This window comes from Mus caroli, unplaced genomic scaffold (assembly GCF_978045245.1).
Source record: "Mus caroli unplaced genomic scaffold, Mus_caroli_1 scaffold_8, whole genome shotgun sequence".
Classification (NCBI taxonomy): Eukaryota; Metazoa; Chordata; class Mammalia; order Rodentia; family Muridae; genus Mus; species Mus caroli.
Window position 1 is genome coordinate 78,926,876 of NW_028227263.1, and position 14,515 is coordinate 78,941,390.

A 14,515-nucleotide genomic window follows, 5' to 3' on the forward strand; every position below is an offset into this window, starting at 1 on the left:
GCAAACAAAGAAGGGGGCTATCAGGAAACAGGAAGAAACCAGAACCAATCTACAAGTAGCCAAGAGATAGAAGGGGACATAGAGTGCTCTTCAGAAACCTCAAGTTCAAAACAAAACCAAACCACTATGAAGATGTCCCCTTGTTGCCCCTTCTCCCGCCTCTCTCCACGTGCACATGGCTGGCCCCTTTCCCCCTCCCTTCCTCCATCCACCCCTGCCTTTCTCTGTCTCTATTACCCTCAACTCCCCTCCCCCATGCCCTGAATAAACTCTATTCTATACTTTGAGAGAGAGAGAGAGAGAGAGAGAGAGAGAGAGAGAGAGAGAGAGAGAGAGAGAAACTAACTTCTAAAGTGGGTCCAGAAGAATGACAGCCCAGCGAAGGCACCCAGCCCAAAGCAAAGCCTCTCTAGAACTAGATACATTGCTCTAAGAACTACGGCTCGCTAGGCAGTGGCCCAGAGACACGTGGACACAAACAACTGCTTTAGCACCTCAGTACCAGGGGTTCACAATCAGGATAGAATGCAATCTCCACACCAGGCTATAAAAGGCATATAGCACCGAGGCCCAGGGCATGTGACCCCTTCTAAATAAAGATCACCCCCACAGTGGGAGCAGCTGACCAGAACAGAGGCTTTCCCGGGGAATGGAGACAAGCTCTTAACACAATGTGAAAGCCAGAGGCCTCTTGTTCAGCTCTGGGTCTGCCTACCCAACATGGTCCATGGGCCTGTCTCATGGTCTACATCATGATCTATTTTAGCAGTCTACAGCAGCTTGGTGGAAGACTCCACAGCATTTCCAGACATACTCTGGGTCTTCCTAGGTAGCTGAAGATTAAAAGTTAAAATCCTGCCAAACACATGGCTGGACTCTCACAGGGCAAAAACTCCAGGGGATTTACAAATGCTTCAACAAACCCTTCCACTTTCTCCCCAGGGGACATGTTCTACCAGCCTGCAAAGAAGTACAAAGGAACAGGAACAGGGAAGCAATTCTCTCTCCGCCTGTGCTGCCCTGACGACCAGTGTTTGATAAACAAGACTTAAGAACGGCATGGGGAAGAACAAAACCCAGAATTATCTGGTGTACACCACCTGCCCTCATTTTGGTAACGTTTTCCCGTCGATAAAGGGAGCAGAGGACCACCCTGAAGCTCCAATCCGCAATGACCATGGTTTCTCGGTTTTTTTAGGGTGGAGGGAAATGCAATACCTTGCATGACCACTACCTCAGCCAGTGGTCTATCTGGATTAAGACTGGCCGGGCAGCTAAACTGGCTTCCAGTGTAGCCAGGCTCATGGCTCTGTGGATTTTCTAGCAAAGGCTAGATGGGGTGCTGTGAGCCAGTCACAAGCTGTTGATTCTGGCGAGCCAAGAGGCACTCAGAGGCCAAGTTTAGCAGTGAGGTCTCAGGCTTTACTTTTGTTATCTTTTATTTGATGTTGTTTTGTTTTTTCGGAGGAGGTGTCCTCGCATGAAATCAAATACCAGAAAAGCCTCTGTGTCAAAGCATCACTTTACGTAAATTCACTGAGAAGCCAGACAACCACAGGTACTCAGGAGGTGTCACCGCTGCCCCTTCCAATACAGGGCCAGCTGGCCTTCGGCAAATGACTGTATATCCTAGGGAACAGCTTCTAGGGCCAGAAGCCCAACCTTTTTAGACTTCTGCATCTTGGCCCTGAGAAGGGGAGTTCTGGTGCTCTTCCCCGCCAGTTTGGAACTAGAGATGGTGACAGGGTCAGAGGAAACGTCAGAACCACATTTTATGATCTTACCATCTTTAAGCCGGCTGGGGCCTGTCACTGCATACTGTTTGTTCTTTGCTTGGGGGAAAGTGGACCTTCACAAAGTAGGTGCCATGCTCACCCCTGGAGTAACAGCCACGCATAGATAAGATACAGCTAGAATTCACAGAACAGTGTTTAAAAAGAAAAACAAAAAACAAAAAAACAAACCTACCTTTCCAGGTGCTAGGACTAACAGAGGCTCCAAAGCCCTGGAGTCTCGTGAAAAGGCAAGGCTGGAGCTCACCTCAGTCTCAGATCTGAGATAGAGGGCGGCAGACTGGTTAATACAAAGATGACTGGGAAAGGGGGGTCAAGGATGCTGCCTGCAGGAGTGTGAGGGGCAGTAAAATGGGGGCAGGGAGCAGCACCAAGGATCCTACTCCTTGGTTAAGGACCCTACTCCAGAAGCGCAGGTGAACAACAGAGCTACTCGAGGCATGGGACATTCATGGGTGACAAGTGAAGTGGGAGGACACAGAGCAGGAGACTGGAGAAGCTCAGTGTCACCGTGTCCACAAGGGGTAGGGTAGAAAATGGCAGACTGAAGCAGACCTTGGGACGGTAAGGGCTTGGATGGCCTATTAGAAAGGAAGCAGGCCCTAGTGGTGGTGCTGCTGGCATGATCGTTAGCTAGGGGAACAAGAGCGTTGACACCCCACCACCACCACCACCACCACCACGGGGAGGAGAGTTATGTAGGACATTCCATGGGAATGGTCTTCACCTGTAGTTGAAAGCTCAAATAGAAGTCAGGGAGTGGTAGTACACACCCTTGATCCCCAGCACTCAGGAGGCAGAGGCAGAGGCAGGAGGATCTCTGAGTTTGAGTCCAGACTGGTCAACAAGTCGAGTTATGGGACAGCCAGGGCCACACAAAGGGGGAAAAAAAAGGCTCAACCAGAGGCCTGGACTTGAGATGGTATTTGAAAGATAAAGACAAGAGGATGCTAAGGAACCAGTAAATATAATGAGTAGAAAGAAGGGGGAGAGTCTGTGGCCATGTCTTGGCCTGAATGATTATGTCTTCCAAAACTCCTATCCTGAGATCTAGTCCCTGAGCAAGTGGTACTAAGAGGTGAGGCTTTGTCCTTACCTCAGGAGGCTGGAGCCCTCACAAGTGGAATAGTGCCCTTGTGAAAGAGACACCAGAAAATGCCTTACCCCTTTCCACCACATGAAAGATGGTGGTGGAGGGCTTTGAACCCAGAAAGCAGGTCCTCATCAGACAAAGAACCTGTCAGCCCCTTTCCTTGGATCTCTGGTCTCCAGAACTATGAGAAGTGAATCCATTGTTCATAAGCCATCCAGCTTGTGACATTCTGCTGTAGCAGCCCAGATGGATTAAGGCCAGAGACAACGAAAGCCTAGATGGAGAAAAGGCCAAAAGAGCAGCCACCACAGGTGGCGGAGACACAGAAGCCATTTCAAACAAGACAGGAGGCAAGGACTGACCATCAAACGTGAAGGCACTGACAGTTATTCCCCTATTAATTCCCCAACACAATTCCTTTCGGGGGCCCCCTCACTGTTTAGGAACAACGCAGGCCTGCATAAAAATCACATAAACAAAGAAATACAGAGGTTGTAACAGGTAGAGTGGCCCCTCGTTAGTGGGCTGCCTCCACACTGCCAGTAGATACGACCCGGGAAGAGTGAAGATACATTATGGGGTAAACTGATCAAGTGGTCTCCTTTACAGCATCGACTTCCCTCGTATTCTTCACTGGGATTTCCTTCCAGATGCTGATATTCCCAATCCTCTGCCACCAGCCAGCAGTAATAGTTTACTGGGATTCCTCAAATATTCATTTTGAATGGCGTATGTGAACTCTGAAGTGGGCATTCTGTGAGGGCTCGATGCCCTTGCCCTGGATCCTTGAAGGATGATGGAGGGCTCTGACTGAAGACAGCACGACAGAAGCCAGTTGTCTAGGAAGCCACTAAGGCCCCACTCTCCAAAGGAAAGAGAATGCCAGCCATCTGTGTTGTAAACATTCTAGTGGCCTTATCCAGAGTAAAGAGAAGCAAATGAACTGATTTTAATAAATAGCACGTTTTACTCTTTCAAGTATATTCATCGGAGCATAGAATCCATTTTTTTTTTAATCATGTAGGCAATATTTCAAGGATTACATCCTGGAAACCCTTCGCTCAAAGCAGGGCTTTCTTAGGGCAGGCCACAAGGGTCAAGTGCTCCACTCAGGCACGTGTGACTGGTACTACTACACATATGACAGCATAGACTAGAACAGGAGTCTACGCAGAGGGAAAGCATTCTAGCTGAATTAGAAAGGCTACAGGAAGCTGTGACCATGACTAAGTTTTCAGGACAAGGTAAGAAGACAATATTCTTGAATGGAGTCAGCAATTTTAAGTACTCCATTGTGAAACCACAGAACACGTCATCAGGACTGGTACAGCAGCCAAGGAAAAGGCTGCAGAACACGGCCTTGGGAAGACCAGTTCTAGCCAACAGGCACTCTGGCGTCAGGCCGGCTGTTTTCTTTGTTCTAATTTAACCTTCCATGGACTCTATGAGGAAGACAGGATCCATGCCATTTTGAAGATGAACAAACTAAACCCTACACATTTAAATTGCTTGGTAATTCCTGGCTACTGGCCCTGGACTCTGACCCAGAATACAGGCCTTATCTCTGCCCCTGACTTCAGAAGCTGCTGAAAAGCCACAGTGAGAGCAGAGCATCTGTGGGGTCGCTGAGCAGGTGTTAGCTAATGATGCTGCGAACCGCACTTCCCTTTCGTGCAGAGCTTCTACGTTTCCAAAACACTTGCCTGCCCATACGTAGTTTGGCCACCATGACAGAGTGGTGTGGCTGCCGTAGTACCAGCTCAGGCAAGCTGGCCGGTCGAGTCGTCACACACTCTTGTTTCTGTATCCAAATCTGATGATGCTTTTTAAGATAATTTTTTCCCCCAAATGCCAAGGCTACTTTAAAAACAAAATGTTGAGGGCTGGAGAAGAAACTCAGTCCTTGAGAGTACTGGCTGCTCTCCCAGAGGACCCAGATTTGATTTCAAGCATCTTCATGGCTCACAAATTGACTGTAACTCTGGTCTTTCCAGGGACACTACACTCATACATGGTTAGCAGTCATACATGCAGACAAAGTACTCAAACATATTAGATAAATAAATAATTTAAAAATAAATAAAAACAAAATTTTATGACAATGGACAAGAACTCATTCCTATAATCCCAGGACTTGGGAAGCTAAGGCAGGAGATCTGCCATGAACTCAAGGGTAGCCTGAGCTACATGTCCAGGTTAGTCCCAACTACAGACTGACACCCTATCTCAAAACCAACAAAAAGGGTTACAGTTTTTTTTTCAAACCATTAATTAAGCCAAGCATAGGGAATTGTTTTTAATCAATCAGAAAAGTATATTTCACTCAGCTATTCAAAGTACTAGTCATTGGAATACTGGCCCTACTAATATCTCTTATACACACCCACACACACAAATGCATACACCTTACCCCCTACACATTCCACAGACAAACACAAATCAAATGACAGAAGGCATCAAGGTGTGTGACCTACTCTGGCCCCAACTCCAGGCATGATGAAATAATAGCTACCTGAGAGAGCTGGTCTTCCATTTGTTGATACACACTTCAGAATTTAGACAAATGTATCCATCTGGGGGGGGTTGTGAGGGATTTATGGGCCAATCTTCATAACTAGCCGGGTATATGGACTCATTGAGTCTTTAACTGGTCTAGCCATAAAATAACAGCTAACATGCTAAGGGAAACCAGGGAGGAGAGAGAACCTTGCTGGCAACTACATCTAAATACTGCTGAATTACTGAATTCAATACAGCCAATGCCCTGAGCCACAGCTACAGGCTAGCTAAAAGTTGATTTTCATGTCCTTTGTCACACCCAGGTATGAGTTTAGGTATTCTACAAAGAACAGACGCATATTACAGGTAAACAAACAAGCTTTAAACACCACCATGAGACCCTGGGGTCACTGAATGTTTTCCAAGTTCTCTTCACTAAGTGTCTGCACAAGACTTCCACAACAGGTGTACAAGAAAGGAATGAAAACCCAAGGGTTCAGAAACGTCCCCTCCTATAGAGCTGCCTGAAGTAGAGAATGGACCTAGGACTCGTGGAAGCTGGCATGCAGGCATCTGATCTATCAAGTGTTTCATATTAAACCAGATTTCCTGCAGCATCAGGGTCCTGAGAGCCAAGGATCTCCTTCTCAGGACACGGGTGTTAACACTTTTCCTTTATTTGTGAGAAGGAATCTTGCTCTACAAAATGGTGGTGGTGGTGGTGGTGGTGGTGGTGGTGGTGGGTGGTGATACTATAAATCCCTTTACACAAAGGGCACAGGCATTGAGCTGTAAGAAGTGCCTGTTTGTCTAGAGTCAGAGACTTGCAAAGCACACCACGTCCCCTATCTCATCAGAGCAGTTGAAGGTTAGTAAACTTGTAGCCTCCAGATGCAGCGAATTATTTCTAACCAGACTTGACAGCAGCCACAGCAGCCTCCATCCAGGCTCCGGTCCTGTACTCTCAGAGATCCCCATTCACAGAAAAGCTAGATAAGACCCATCCCTCCCCATCCCCAGGAAACACTTCCACTAGGCAGTGTGGAGATGTGAGAGAACTTCGTCCTGCCCCACCAAAGACAAAGGAGAGGAGGAGAGAGAGGAAGAGGAGGAAGAAAGCACGAAGCAGAAAGTGGAAGTCCCCCGTCTGCCCACTCTTACTTTTCTGGCAACGATTTGTGGTCCAGCAGCGGTAGTTGTACTCATTGTTGATGGTGGTCTTCTCACACATGGGCTTCTCCTCCAATGTCCCTGGACACAGGTCCCCACATTCCTTTGGGGGCTTGTTCCCCACAATGTAGTTATTGGACACCGCATCCAAGATGAGAGACCAGTCTATGGTGGAGAGGTAACAGAGGTCGGCGTTCTTCTCAATCCTGATGGCCCCCCGGGTAATGTTCCTCAGATTATAAAGCCCAATATCCTTGAGATTGGTCATCTCGAAGATGACCAAGGCGTAGTTGTAGAAGAGTTTCCAGCCCCGGATGACTGTGAGGTTGGGGAAGAGGTCTCCCAGGCTCTCAAGGCCAGCCACTCGGAAGAGCAGCAAGTACTCAGTGATGACGGTGAGCTTGGGGAAGCGGTAGCTTCGGTAGTCCTCGGCCTTGGAGATGAGCAGGATGTGGAGGAAGCCCTCGATCACCGTGCAGTTTTCCAGGCGCTTCAGCTGCTGATAGTCGTTGCGAATGTCAATGCCGGGCCCACAGACTGAAGGGAGACAAGAGGGCAAAAGCGGGGCATATGGTTAAACAGAGATCACTCTTAAGATGACTTTCTGATAGGACTTGTATCATTATAAAAGAAGATGACTGTTTTTTCAGGGCACACTAAGGAGGTGTGAGCAGCAGAGTGCACACCCACACAGCTACCTGGTTACTGTCACTCAGCTGCCTACGCTGGCCCAGATGCCGTCCGACATACTCACTGACCTGTGGGAGAAACTGCTACATTAACCATCCAAACTGAAGCTTTCAGTCCAAGGTCACAAAGGGTTGTGTGCAAAAGTTCATGCTACAACCCAAACTAGCCCAGTGTCGCCAAGGTTCTCAGTCACAACACCTACACAAAAAAATCTGCAGCCAAGGTCCTACAATTTCTGTGTCTGCCAAAAAGGACATCAAGCAACGAAGTCTACTCAAGAAGAATCATTGTGACCCAGAGAGCAGACACCATTTAATATAGACCAATTGGACCTGTAACCGGGAGGCTCAAAAACGCACATAAAAGAAATAGCTGAAGAAAACTGAAAGAGGCGCAGGTTCGCAAAAGTAACGCAATGTGCTGTGTTGTTAACAGAGTAAGATGTTGCCTATACTAGTGATCGCAACAGTCACAGATAAACAGCCTTCATCTACCTGCGCCAACTGTCCTTTCTCTGCAAATAATAAAATCAGGCACGAGCATATTCATGCAAAGACTTGTCTCACTTAACTAACACAAACATTTAACCAATCTAATGTTTTTTCCAAAGGATTTTTAAAAAAGAAAAGCCAGGTGCCTGTGGGGTGGCTCAGCAGGAAAGGGAAGCTGATAAGCAGTCCTCACTTCCATCAGATCCCTAGAACCCACTGTGAGAGAGACAACCCCAGCACGATCCTTCCCACATGCATGTGCACGCGTGCTCGCTCACTCTTACACGCACACACACACAGGCGCACTTGTTTTCCTCTCTCCCTCTTTAATTTAAAAGGGGAAGCTTGTTTTATTAGAGTGATTTGGTTTTGGCTGTCTTAAGATTTATTTATTTATTTATTTCAAATATGTGAGTACACTGTCGCTGTCTTCAGACACACCAGAAGAGGGCATCGGATCCCATTACAGATGGTCGTGAGCCACAATGTGGTTGCTAGGAACTGAACTCGGGACCTCTGGAAGAACAGTCAGTGCTCTTAACCGCTAAGCCACTCTCCAGCCCAGAGAAACTTGTTTTAAATTATTAATACATACTAGTCCCTTGTTCTGATTCTCTACTGTTAATTGTTCATCTCTAATTTTTCATATTATAAACAATATTCCAGATATCCAAGAGCACTTTCTTAGAACAGATCCTGGCAGTGGAGGAACTAGCCCAAGGCATTTGCACATTACAACTTTTTACTTATGTATTAATTTTGTTTCGTTTTGTTTTGTGTCCTTTTGGTAAAGTGGCCTTAATACTAGAACTTTTTGTTTCATTTATTTTTCTTTATTTTTGACTCTGCTATCTGTGTGTGCATCTATGCACATGAGTGCAGTGCCCACGGAGGCCAGAAGGGGGTGTCAGAGTCTTTGAAGCTAGAGTTACAGAGGTTGAGAATCACATAAATTTGGAGGCTGTTTTTAATCACTGGACCATCTTCTAGACTCTAAATCTTTTGTTTTAAAAAGTCTGAACTGTATATGGAAAGACAGCCTTGGCCACTATGCTTTCTTAGCATCTAATAATCCCAACCATTACTAAAGCTGCTCAGGCGCCATAAAGTTTTCTGACCCATGTAATTCATTAATCTGATTCCATGGGCTCATAGCAAAAGACCAGGCACTAAGAGCCATGGCAAACAACTGTCAATATAGACAGAGTAAGATGAATGGGACACGCAGGGAAAGCCTACCCCCATTTCCAACAGGACAAAGTAGAGGTAGCATCAAAGATGGGGTTTTAAGCAGCCTGTGATATTATGGAAGCCAGAGACAGGCAGGGTGACAGGAGGTCACAGATACAAAGAGGGATCAAAGAAAAGGAGGCTGGTAGAATGGTGAGAAGAATCTCAGGAGAGGATGAACGCTGCCTCACAGGATGGAGCCCCTCTCAAGGATCCGAGAGGGGAGAGAAGCCCAAGGGAGGCCGTGTGTGTGTGTGTGTGTGTGTGTGTGTGTGTGTGTGTGTGTGTGTGAGGGGGGGGGGAATCCAGAACAGTGGAGTGGAGGATAGGAAGCAGACATTCCCTAGACATGACAGCCACTGAAGGAAGGACCTGGGCAATATCAGAGGGTGAGGTAGAAAGCAGAAGAGTGGAGATAACTTGAGAATCCCTTTGGTCTAATTTCCTCATTTTTCTGAAGAGGAAACAGGGCCCCTAAGACAGAAGAAATGGCGCACTTCCTTGGTACTGACCTACTCCCCAGCTCCCACATCTTGATCAGGGATGCTGCCATGTAACTTGCTCATGCTGAGAGTAAGGCTTCCCAATTCAGCCTGTCCTTCACCTGCACACGCGCCATCTAGTAACACCCGCCTCTGGAATTCCCATCCAAACCTAGTGGGTTCTTAGGGGCTTTTCTCATGGTGAACCCCCTTTTCCTCTTTGGGATGCTCACTGCTCACCTCCAAGCCTAATTGTTTCCCACTCGGGGTACGCCCACTTTCTTGGGAGCCTAGCTCCAGGCCTTTCTTCTCATCTTCTCTCCACTCTGCTCACTGCCATCATGGTGGCAGTTCCAGAGGATGGAAAAATCATTCTCTATTTAGTTCTCAAGTTCTGTCTCCAGAGGCTAACACACCGCTTGATACATGGCAGACACCAGAAGACACACACACATGGAGCACAATGAATTGTACCCTGTTGTGGAGCTTGAGTATCCTTGGCCCAGAAAGCAGCACTATTAGTAGGAGTGACCTTGTTGGGGTAGGTGTGGCCTTGTTGGAGTAGGTGTGGCCTCGTTGGAGGAAGTATGTCACTGAAGGCTTGGGCTTTGAGACCCTCATCCTAGCTGCCTAGGAGAGTCAAGTCTTCTCCTAGCAGCCTTCAGATCAAGATATCAAAAGCTCAGCTCCTCTAGCGCCATGCCTGCCTGGATGCTACAATGCTCCAGCCTTGATGATGAAGGACTGAACCTGTGAATCTGTCAGCCAGCCCCAATTAAATGTTGTCCTCTTTAAGAGTTGCCTTGGTCATGGTACCTCTTCACAGCAATGAAAACTGGAACTAAGACACCTGATTTCATCTCTGCAACTCTGATCCAACCACTGTCATCTTTGGCCTGAGTGACAGGAACACCTTCCTCCAACGCACCCCTCTGTCCAGTCCAATCCTGACCAAATACTAAGTCAACAGGATTCTGTAAGAGTTCAGGCCCATCTCCTTCTGTCTCATCTTAGCACATCCTTGCTTAGCACACTTGTTCACTACCTCCAACAGGCTCAGCTCCTCCCTTTCATGGCCTGCTGCCTTTATAGGGCTCCCCTTCACACTACCCCATTCTCTCTTTGGGCCCAGTTCAATTCAAGCATCACCTCCACAGAGGTGCTTGCTCTGTGCTAATGCCTGAGCTTCAACAGTTCCCCAACTATTCTTCAGCTCCCCTCTTCTCCCCCAAGCCTCATCTCTCCACTTCATGTTTACCCAGCCTCTGCTCAATGACTCAAAGCCCACAAGAATAATGGCACCAAATCACTCGTCAGAAATCGAGTGCCCAGTCTAAAATATCTTACTCCTTCTATACCACTGTAAAATAAGTGTATTAATTAGCTCTTAGACTTTACAGGAGTATTGAACTACATCACTGTATTCAACATGTGTTTGACCATATCATAAAAGTATTGTGTGTCAAGTAATTTGGTATTTTACCCAACAAATCATAAAAATTCAGGACCAAGCGAAGAAACAGAGAGAAAGAGACATAACATAGTGTCTTTCACATGCAGTCAGTACAAAGACAGTACGGAGGACCTGTTACCCTCTGCCAGCTGGCCTCATGTCACACAGAGCTGGGACTGGAAGCGCCTTAGAATGAAAGAGCCATTTCCTTATTTACACCCCTCATTCCCATTTATAGAACAAAGGAAAAAATAGGAAGAAACTACCCCCTTGTTCCGGAAGAGAAGATGAGCCCAAGCCACAAAATACAAGGCAGGGCCCAGAAGCCAGCTGCTTTGGATTCTGACCGACACTGCTGGTCTTTGGGTGTTTTGTGACAGAAAAAGAGAGTAATCAAGCTGGACCGTGAATGATAGTACAGTGTTCAAAGGCACAAGCCGCAAACAGGAAAGCAAATGCCCCACGCCTGCCTGTCAAAGAATCCACACACTGGAGAAAGCACTGGAAGGCACGTGAAGCTGACACGCCCTCTGCTCACAGCTGGCAGAGTCAGGCCTGAAACACTCTCTCCCTTTCAAAGCCAACAGATACTTGGCACACCCCAAAGAGACCCCAACACTTGCTTTCAGGATATAAGATAGATGTGAACATGTAAGATCCCAGGTGGCCTGCAAAGAATAGTAAATACACATGGAAATGAAGATCCCCTGGAACAGGGAGAAAGGGCAGTGTTAGGAGCTGAGGGAGGACCCCTGCTGCAGGGTCCGACCTAGGAATGCAGAAGCAAAAACGATGGGAGGCCACCAGTCAGGAGCATGCCACCCAGGCCAAGAATTCATTTCTGCCAAGATGACATCTTAAATAAAGCTTTTCAGGTGCAAGAGTCAAGTCTTTCCAAAAATTCCTAGGTATGTCCTAAAGGTTAACTGGCAGAACTTTTGTTCTGCCAAACTCAACTCTATGTAGTTGGAACACCAATCCCTTAGAGCTTCTAGTAGGAGCAAGGCTGATGGGAAATATCTGACTGAGAAAACCTTCCAAAGCTGGATATCTGAATGTCTGCGTGAGCTTTCCATGTTTAGCATCTACAAAGCGCTTAACTGGGGTTTGAATCCTAGAAAACCCCTTTGGAATGTCTTCTGTTGGCTCATGCCCTCAAAAAAACAAACTCCACCTCTAAGCCTCAACTGCCTCACCTGTAAAAACAGGCTGCTGCTACCACAGTGACGTCAGGCAAGTGCTGGGTCACTGTCCTCAGGGGTACGTATGCTGAAGGCTACATCACTGAGAAAGCATTAGTGACCCCTCCATTCTCTTACCCCAATCTAAATATTGCTAATCTGATGAAGAGAAAGGAAGCTGGCAAAACTACTGGCTAATCTATCAACAACAACAACAACAACACACACACACACACAAGAATATCATTATGTTATCCATTTAACAAAAATGTTTTCAGTTTTGATCAACTTTCCTTCAGACAGTCTTGGTTTACGGTTGGAAACGACAGATACAGAGCAGAATCAGAATCTGGTGCTTACTATGGGTCAATGGAGTAAAGACACATTGGGGAACTAACTCCAATTCTGAGAGTGAGACCCAACACAACAAAGCTTTTGCCTTGTGAAAGAAGCCCAGTGTGGCTTAGCCAGTGGCTCACCCACAATAGTCACGTCTCTTTAAAAAAAAAAAAAAGAATCCACTGGTACCAGTAACTAAGTGAACAAAAACCACTTCTAGATGCCATCATTTTGTTAGTCAAACTGGCAGGGGATCACTGTCAATGAACTCTGCACAGGAGAGTAAACAAACAACCCTTTCTCCAGTAACTGCTGAGCTGATGGGGGAAAATATCCTGCCTGCCGTGCAATGGGCGGGACTCTGGGACCATAGAGAAAGAGGCTCACAGCTCTCTAACTCTAACGGAGCCTGGAAGACGGCTCAGGAGGGGATCTCTGAAGATGGTCCTGCCATACTTTCTGTTTCTAGGACCCCAAATGAGGTCTAACAGAGTGTAAGGGGAAGGCTTCCCAGGCAGTCCTGGAGCCAGTGTGAAGCTGAGTGGGTCGTGGCGGCAGCTGAGGGAACCAACCCCAGGGGTGCAGTAGCTGCAGCAGAGGAAGGACTTAGGCAGAGCAGAGGCTAGAAAACAGACAGAGACATGCACTCAAAGGGCCCGCTTTGTTCTGCATGGGAGACAGGCATTCAAAGGCCCCAGCGCTCAGCAGAACCGTGTTACACCTAGCAAGGAGGCTTGCTAAATCACAAAGTGGTCCTAAAATCTGCATCTGAGAAATTCCACATGCTGGTTTTGATGTTTCAGCTACCATTCTCTGAGACACAAGGAGACCCAGGAAAGACATGACCCCACCTTGTTACGTTACTACTACTTCTTCTTCCTTCTTCTTCTTCTTCTTCTTCTTCTTCTTCTTCTTCTTCTTCTTCTTCTTCTTCTTCTTCTTCTCTCTCTCTCTCTCTCTCTCTCTCTCCCCCCCCCCACCAAGATCTGCAGTGTGACCCATGGAAAACCCTATGTGCATGTATATATTCCCTCCTTCCCTCTCTCCTTCCATCCCCCCCCCATGTGTGTCCCATGCATTTGATTATGCAGGTACACATACCTGCGCCTGCCCATAGAGGAAGCAGAGGGTTGTCTTCTACTGTTTCCCACCTTACTGCCTTTGGAGAGGTTCTCCGTGAGCCCCAAACTTGCCATTTGGGCCAGGTTAGCTGGCCATAGAACTCCTGGACTCCACAACCTCCCCATTCTCCAATGTGAGGTTACAGGTACATGCAGCCATACCTGTTTTTGTTGTTCTTATGTTTTGCTTTGACCCGACTGCTTGGGACTCTAACACAGGCAGGTCTCCATAATTGTATGGCAAGTGTTTTTTACCCACTGAGTCAGAAGCTGAGAAAAATCCCCAGTGTAACCCATATCATATAGACAATGCAGAAAACACACAAAGGCCAAGGGGGAAGAATGGGGGGGGGGGGACCAGAGGGCAAATCCACAATCCTCCCACAGCAGCTGATTCGCCTGAGAGCACTATCCCAGAGCTCTGAGAAGAGGACCTCTCCCTGCTGTAAACTGTAACTAGCCAGGAAACCAGACAGGAGAGGGGAGAGTGTTATGGTAACAAGCAGGAGTGATACTCCAGTTTGTCAGAGGAGAATTTCTGTGTCGAGTGTAAACAGACACAATTCATGTTAAGCCTTTTATCTTCATGTGTCAACGCAGACATGTTTACACTGTATATGTACATTTCTCTTTCACACAGACAAGACAGCCCGGCCACCTGACATAGTCAATAAGTGAGGGCAACGGCAGAAATGTAAGGGATTTCCATGACACGGGTGACTTTGAGAACAGAAATTAAAATAAAACAGTGTAATCTGAATGTGCAAATTGTTCTTTGCTGCCCGACAGAAGAGCTGTCTCACCATAGAAACAATCTAAAAATCTATGCCCACAAAAAAAAAAAAAAAAAAAAAAAAAAATTGCAGCCCTGAACACTGGGGACACTGAAACCAAGGCAAGGAATTTACAGAGACTGATGTGACGCTTTTTATCCTACCCTGCCAATTAAGAAGTGGGAAATTTACAGGGAATT

General features: G+C 47.0%; 1 protein-coding gene across 4 annotated transcripts in view; it reads right to left on the reverse strand.

Moving 5' to 3' along the window:
• The window catches only part of Igf1r (insulin like growth factor 1 receptor), a 283,747-nt gene that overhangs the window by 226,525 nt on the left and 42,707 nt on the right, over nucleotides 1-14,515 (reverse strand). For all 4 annotated transcript variants that reach the window (XM_021166846.3, XM_085841652.1, XM_029479326.2 and 1 more), the window contains exon 2: nucleotides 6,547-7,092. In XM_021166846.3, coding sequence (XP_021022505.1) covers nucleotides 6,547-7,092 — 546 coding nt within the window. The remainder of the gene's footprint in view (nucleotides 1-6,546; nucleotides 7,093-14,515) is intronic.